The 8134-nt window shown below is 42.6% G+C and overlaps 2 protein-coding genes across 2 annotated transcripts; both read right to left on the bottom strand.

Annotated features, from left to right (window-relative positions):
* Positions 1-756: 756 nt before the first annotated feature.
* LOC140348577 (uncharacterized) lies at positions 757-4855 on the bottom strand. Its single transcript, XM_072434537.1, is given in 2 exon segments — positions 757-808; positions 810-4855. Coding segments are annotated over 2 exon segments (4074 nt in total). The 5' UTR covers positions 4832-4855.
* An 11-nt stretch (positions 4856-4866) lies between these two features.
* On the bottom strand, positions 4867-6593 carry LOC140348569 (uncharacterized). The gene is made up of 2 exons (XM_072434525.1): positions 5031-6593; positions 4867-4884 (listed from the first exon to the last, which is right to left on the bottom strand). Exons 1-2 carry the CDS (start codon positions 6591-6593, stop codon positions 4867-4869), a joined length of 1581 nt encoding a protein of 526 aa, XP_072290626.1.
* Between the last annotated feature and the right edge of the window lie 1541 nt (positions 6594-8134).

Here is an 8134-nt window from a genome sequence, read left to right as displayed (position 1 = left end):
ACACACACGGTCACACACAGAGGGTTGGTCACACAGACACTCACACACACAGAGGGTCACACAGAGGGTCACACAGAGGGTCACACACACACACAGAGACAGACACACACACACACACACACACACACACACACACAGAGAGGGTCACACACACACACACACAGAGAGGGTCACACACACACACAGAGGGTCACACACACACACACACAGAGGGTCACACACACACACACACACACACACAGGGTCACACACACACACACACACACACACACACACACACACACACATACAGAGGGTCACACACACACACACACACACACACACACACACACACACACAGAGGGTCACACACACACACACACACACACACTCACACAGAGGGTCACACACACACACAGAGACAGACACACACACACACACACACACCCCACCCCTCCCGCAACCGGAACGGAGACATTGAGGCAGACAGACATTTAGGCCGCAAAATTAATTCTCATGATTCATAAAACATTTCCAAACTACATTTAACATACAACAAGCTTTGCAAAATGTATTTCATCAATGCTCACTTTACAAAAACTTTAAAAAGTTACTTTAAAAAAGTTATTCACATTACTGGACAATAAAAGCAACACTAATAACAATCTCCAATAATTAAGAGAACCCACATACAACTATGAGCAATGTGATGAGTTGTGAAAAAGCAACAACTGCCCATTTCATTTAGAAATGTATCCATCATCTAATTGAAGCGCTTTACGCGTTTAAACTCTTAAAAGAGCACACTATCCCTTCATGGTCGCTAAAATGTTGGCACCACTACAGAGTCCAAGTCATACTCTGTAGATTTGAGATACAAATGATCAATTAATGTCCCCCTCTCAGTTGTGGGGGATTTGACATATTGAACATAACCTCTTTCCATCATAAAATTGCAGAGACTTGAAGATTTCAATATGTCATCATTAAAGTCCCCCAACACTGCCACAGTTGCACAATGTGACTCAAGCCAATTCAATAATCTATTTAAATTATACTTAAAGAGAGACATGGGGTACGACGGTGGGCGATAAAACACTGCAACTATAATTTTGTGCTCTGCAAAATAATTGGCTAAACATTCTAAACTAAAGTCTTGTACTGCGACTTCATAGTTAAGGTTTCCTTCACAGTACATGCCAACTCCACCGTGCTGTTGGCCCAGTAAACGAGTCAGAGCCAGATGACCACTGCTCTGGTAGGATAAACTACGGGGACGACTGTGGAAGTTATATCCTTCAATGTGACTGGTTTGAAAAAAAGATGAATCTACAGTTAACCATGTCTCTACCACAGCAATACAGTTAGGCCGCCAATGCTGTGTGCATAAAGCCAAATCTGACACATGTCGAGCCAAACCATGGACATTCATGAAAAAGAATGTCAGAACATGTGCCTCCAAGTGCCAGGGCATACTTTGGACCACGAAGAGAGGCATGCTCTCAAGGGCCGCTCTGATGCCATTGTTGCAAGCATCTTCTTTAAAGTCTTGAATTATCAGACCCTCTAAACTCCTAACACGACTAAGGGCCACATACGCCTGACCCGCCGTAAATACTTTCTTAAGAGATACTACGGCTCTATCGACGGTTACACCTTGTACTTTATGTACTGTACACGCCCACGCGAGTTTTAGAGGAAACTGCCGCCGCTTTTCGCCTCTCTCATTGGCATGTTCCTCCTCTGGTTCTATGCGGGTAGAACCAGTCAGGTCTGCAGGGGTACGTGTTTGCCTCCTTCTCTGCGCACCTACACCATCGTTGTCAAATTTAACATATATTGCTAAAGGAGGCTGCTTTTCCTGTGGATTTTCAACTATATGTGTAACAAAGCCACATGCCCCATTTACTAGACCGTCGGCTAAATCTACATTTTTACACAGCATAACGCGTGCATTTACCCCCAGGATTAAAGTCTCCTCCAAACTGGCTTGTTTGGACTTATGGAGATGTCCCTTCAGTTGTTTTAATTTCCCTGTCTTTTTGTCATAACCAAAATCTTGCGCACTGATTGTCACTGTATCCTCGCATACTCTATTTAATACTTTGATATTATAATTTGACACAAACTCGTTTTTGGTGGAAATGTGCAACACATCAGGATCTTCGCCAGTTTCAAGACTTTGTAATAAAGCTCGATCGTCATCAAGCATGGGTGTTCCTCTTGAGCGCACTCTTAGCCAGTTTAGTAGCTCTGCAAAAGTTTTATCGCTTTGTCGTACAACTGTTGTTAACGCCGCAATTCTGAATAAATCTGCAAAGAAATTCACGCCTACGTCTTCCTTGTACAGAGGATGACCCATGACTGGTGGCAATTGATAGAAATCCCCAACAACTATGATGGACACATTTCCAAATGGAGAAAAGTCACCTGATTGTTTCATTTGACGCAACCGACCGTGAATGTACGTAAATATCTTTTTGTCAACCATAGATATTTCATCAATTATTACAATTTGTAGATCAACGTATTTAGCGCGCAATGTATTGAGCTTTTCCTCCCCCAGCGGCGTGTAGGGGAGGGAAATACTTGTACCGATACTAAATGTTGAATGGATAGTAGCCGCATGTAAATCATATGCCGCTATCCCTGTCGGAGCCGTTAATAAAACGCTGACATTATCAGGACTATGGCATGTAGGAGCCAATAACCGAGACGCCTCATATTGAATCGCTCTAATCAGGTGACTTTTCCCAGTGCCTGCTCCACCCGTAATAAAAACGTGTAATGGGTCAGGGTTCTTGCCAGCAACTTTCTCTAAGCAAAATTGCCGTATTTTGTAAAAAATAGACAGCTGTTGCTCGTTCAGAGTTCTCACAAGTGAAAGACCCTCTTTACGACTCATGACATTTGCTTTCTCCACGTGACCAATTTGCTGATTGCTCACGGCCAAGTCGGGAATGGGCTCTTGCTCATGCTCAGAGTTAACTCCCTGCATCTTCTCTCTGTTCTCCTCCTTTGACTCCAACCTCTCAACTTCCTGCTCTGGGCAGAGCAAGCCCCATGCATCCTCTAAGACGTCATCACCGTCCATCTGCTCCTGGACCTCCTCCAGGTCCTCAGTCGCAAGTTCAAAGCAACGCCTATTTGAATCAACAATGGATTTAACTGTATGTAGGGACCCATCACTCAAACGAACTTCTCCGTTTTTATAAAATTCCTCAAACGTATCATACGGAGGCGGCTTAAGGTCAGCCTCAATGCGATATGGCAGGAATAACTGAAGGATACTTTGATGAAATAACTCTGTAACTTTAGTCTCAGAAAACCGCGCATAACGGAGGACAGCAGGCTTGGTCCGTGTTCTCTTAGTAATTGCACCCAAACCATTTTGTAACATAATTGGCTTTTTACATTTGTCAGATGGACAAAGTAAGCGATATTCGGATACCAATGTCGCAATGCACATGTCATTAAATGTCGCGTTATGTGGTCTACCCAAGTAACGATCAATAGTGTTTCTCATCCAAATATCGTCCGGCCTTTCCTCATCTATTTCACTTATGGGTCTGCTCATGCGAACTATATTATTGCCTGTTGGAATGAATTCAACCTTGCGTGAAAACTCTTTAAGATGCATCCCTGGTATTACACAATAGACAGCTTCCTGCGCAGAGACATCTCGATTATGAAGATAAACGCTGCCTAATTTTTTAAATGCCTCTTTTGCACTAAGATTACCTTTGGAAGCTTCTTTTTGCGCACAACTTAAGAGCAAACCCATTTCTCTTTCTGACTTGGAAATATATGAAATAATGTACACGACACAAGCCCACGCATCTACAACAAACTGGATATCCATGTTGGCATTCCAGCAAATTAATAACTTCTCGTTGTAGTTATTAATCCAGACTTCGTCGAGTTCCCTGGCCAAAACTATGTGTGTGTGTCCGCCTACAACACTGTAGACTTGTTCAAAAGTGAACTGCGATAACCCCAAGGACGCAAACAAATCCTGAGCACTAAGAGACAGGTTATTTTCATCAAGAGTAGCCTTCTTAAGCGCAGTCATAATAACTTCAGCTTGTTCCCTTGTAACAAGTGGGACAGATTCAGGGTCCAGCTGTTTAATAAACGTACGCGTCGATATCGGGCGGGGAAAATTAAAACGGCACACCTTTTTACCTTTCCTACATGTTTTGGAGTGACGTTTGGAATGCTGCTGCACCGAAGTAACTTTTTCCAATACATTTGAGTCTGAGGGTCGTTTACACGTGACATATTGATCCACAAAGTTCAGGACCTCCTCGTCAGTGTTGACACCAAGTTTAGGGGAGTTCTCTACCCAAAAGAGGGCGTGGCAATGTGGGCTACCTCTCTGCTGGAATTCTACACGATAGAAATAATCTATGATTTTACCGATGGGCTGAGCTGGTGCCAAAATAACTTTACGCAAAAATCGGCGCCAACGGGAGTCAAACATGCGAGCCGCGGTTACAGGATGACGACGCAAAAGGTCACATCTCTCTGCCCAGTCCAAATCTGCAACCCTCCGGGTACTACCTTCCTGCTTTAAGAGTGTTTTCAGTAGGCTTGGCCACCGGAGATCTGCAGAACTAAATGAACAAAACCACGTCGGAATACCGAGCTGACGAATGCTTGCAAACACATTTTTTTGTGCCAATTGCCAGAAGGGCGGTGTTCCTCTTATAGCCGTCATAAATCGATAACCATTATCAAACTGTAGTAAATCTTGTAAAGTTCCTTCACCTGCAGCAGCATTACCAGAACCGGAATGTCCCTTCCGCAAAGCTATGGACACTTTTGACACAACCTGCTCAACTTCCAACATGTTTAATGCCAAAAAGAGAAACTTAAAATTAAAACTTAAAATTTTCTGCAAATCTGCCATCCACATGCATTAGTCGGTTAACAAAATATCGGCACAAGGTCAAACGTGTTTTCCGAGGGGTATGAAACGTATTGCGTCCAAAGGGAAACTCTTTTGGAAAGCATTTAGCTTCATTTTCTTTATCCTTTAACAAACTTACCGGGCTGTTACCCTCAGCCGGAGCTAAATTTAAAACACCTTCAAAATAGTGGTCAAGAGCCTCCTGCCCTATATCAGCAGGCATGAAGAATGTGTCCTGGTACATGCAATGCCGCTGTCGATTATGGAGAAGCTCATCATCCAATTCGGCTTGCTCCTGCTCCACCTGATTTGCCATTAAATCCATGTCCGCTCGCGTACCCATAGCCGCTACATTAACGTCCGCTCCCGTATCCATAGCCGTTACATTAACGTCCACTCCCGTATCCATAGCCGTTACATTAACGTCCACTCCCGTATCCATAGCCGTTACATTAACGTCCACTCCCGTATCCTCAGCCGCTACGTTAACGTCCGCTCCCGTATCCATAGCCGTTACATTAACGTCCGCTCCCGTATCCATAGCCGTTACATTAACGTCCGCTCCCGTATCCATAGCCGTTACATTAACGTCCACTCCCGTATCCATAGCCGTTACATTAACGTCCACTCCCGTATCCTCAGCCGCTACGTTAACGTTCACTCCCGTATCCATAGCTTCATGTTCTTCCCTCTCAAACTCATTAACCCACTCCTCATTAAAATCAATGTCTATATAATATTGATTGTTTCTTTTAAGAAACTCAATGGCCCTCCGCACACGCTCTGTATCCACATACTGATACTCGTAATGTCCTTTATAAGAAAGTTTGCGCTTAAGTTTTACCGGTAACAAACAACCGTCCATATTGCTACGCGGCAAGAGCTTTACGGTCTCAGTAATTCGGGAGGGGACACATGTCGAAGGACCATGCGCTCCTCGTTGACCCCCCTTTGGCAAGGCTAGAACTTGCATAAAATTTATATTAAGTGCCACTATATGCTGTTCAACGGTGTTCAAGCACGCAAGTTCGGGTGGAATGTCATCCAATTGTAAATTATTGACTGAACTTTCAGCTGGCATTTCACCTTTACAGAGTTTGGAGTTACATGTGTAGCAGATCCATAAACTACCTCTGCAATCCAAGAGGGGGCATGGAGTTGGACACTTTTTGTCGCATGTATGTAAATAAGCCTCTGAGATACAGGCATCAGCTATAGCAGCACATTTAGGTTTAGCCATAAAGTCTTCCTTTTTACAAGGTAAGACCTGGTTCTTAAATAAGAGTTTTAAACACACACAACAAACATATTCTGGACCATCTTCAACTTCCTTTATGAATTGTTCCATGACAAAAGTGAAGTTTTCCAGTTTTTGTTTCAATTGTTTTTTACTTTTTGTGTATGCTTCTCGAGTTTTATTTTTAAATTGCTCATTATGGCGGTATTTTTGTTCAACAAGTGCTTTAACTTTTTGTTTATGAAGGGGATTGGTCTTGTACTTTTGTTTACTGGCTGCTTTGACATTTTGTTTGTGTTGTACATTAGCTTTATATTTGTTAATGCTGGCAGCTTTAAGTTTGTTTTGAAATTGTAAATTAGCTTTATATTTGTTAATGCTGGCAGCTTTAAGTTTGCATTGATATTGTGAATCAATTCTGTATTTATTTTTAAATGTTGCTTTAACTTTTTCTCGATAATGCATATTGGTTATATATTTCTGCATAGTTGCAGTCTTTATTTTATTTCTATAGTCTATATTCACATTATATTTATGTTTCTTTGCAGCCTTTACCCTTCTCTATACTCTACATCAAGTTTGTATCGTACCAAACAACGTTGTTTAACTTGTTCCCGTTGTTGTATATATTTTTGCTTTACTGTCTGTTTGATCACATCATGATGTTTGTTGTATGTGTTTTTCTGACTCTTTTTCTTTTTCTTTAGCATGTACTTTGATAACGCAGTTTTTTTGATTGTACTTTTGTCATCATTATCTGTTGGATTAACTAGTGATTGGGCATCTAAATTTTTAGATCGAATATGGTAGCCTTTCAATGGTAATGCAGAGATTTGGCAGCATTCATAACAACTGTGAGTAATAGGTTGTTTGACGCAAGTTACAGTTTCATAATGATTATTAATATTTTCCAGGTAAATGCCTTTGGTTGACAAAGGCTCAGTAGTACAACTGTATTTTAGCCAGTGTCCGTTATATAAAGTATAGACATTTACGCCTAAATAATCCACGGCGGCATGGATTTCAAGTTCTGTGGCCCATGTGCCAACCAGACGCATTTTTGTCGCACTGATATATTGTTCAACAGACAAGTGGCCTTCGCGCAAAAGGGTTCTGTATTTTTGAGCGTCATTTTGGAGCTGTTTAACAATCGCAAGTCTAATTTTCCGATGATATTTTTGCGTGCCACTAATTGCCTGCGAAACAGCGCGAAAGAAACAATTACCATCCGCAACAATTTTGTCTTTTTGACACGGCGTTCCCAGTGGCCCTATAGTTTCAGGATCTGCTACACCAAACTTCAGAAACTCTGCCTTTAGGAGTTTGCAAAAATCTTTGCAAACACCTTCACCAATAGGATTGAAGAACAGGGCATTGTCTTGAACACCAGTGCACAGCACATCAAAATCACCGTCTGTGTCTTTCGTAGTTTTAAATGCATCTTGGGGTACAAAAGAAACTTCTGCAGACTTTTTACGCTTTAAACCCTGGCTGGTGGTTGGGGTTACAGAAGGAGAAACTTCTGAAGGCTTTCTGCGCTTTAAACCCCTACGGCTGGTGGTTGAGGTTACAGAAGAAGAATCTTCTGCGGGCTCTTCACCCTTTAAATCCATCAGACTAGCGGTTGGGGGAACAGATGGAGAAACGTCTGCTGGCTCTTTGGTTGTGGTTACAGAGGTTGACACTTCTGCAGGCTCTCTGCGCTTTAAACCACTCAGACTATTTGGACTTGCAGGAGACACTTTACGCTTCAAACCCCTCCGACTGGTGGTTGGGGTAACAGAAGGAGTAACTTCTGCGGGCACTCTGCTCTTTGAACCCCTCACACTAGTGGATGGGGTAACAGAAGGAGTAACTTCTGCGGGCTCCCTCTCTGAACCCCTCACACTAGTGGATGGGGTAACAGAAGGAGTAACTTCTGCAGGCGCTCTGCTCTTTAAACCCTTCACACTAGTAGATGGGGTAACAGAAGGAGTAACTCCTGGGGGAGCTCTGCTCTTTGAACC

The sequence above is a fragment of the Eucyclogobius newberryi genome, unplaced genomic scaffold (genome assembly GCF_026437365.1).
Source record: "Eucyclogobius newberryi isolate DKJ021-1_F unplaced genomic scaffold, fEucNew1.0.hap1 SCAF_11, whole genome shotgun sequence".
Lineage (NCBI taxonomy): Eukaryota > Metazoa > Chordata > Actinopteri > Gobiiformes > Gobiidae > Eucyclogobius > Eucyclogobius newberryi.
This window is presented reverse-complemented; position numbering and strand designations above follow the sequence as displayed.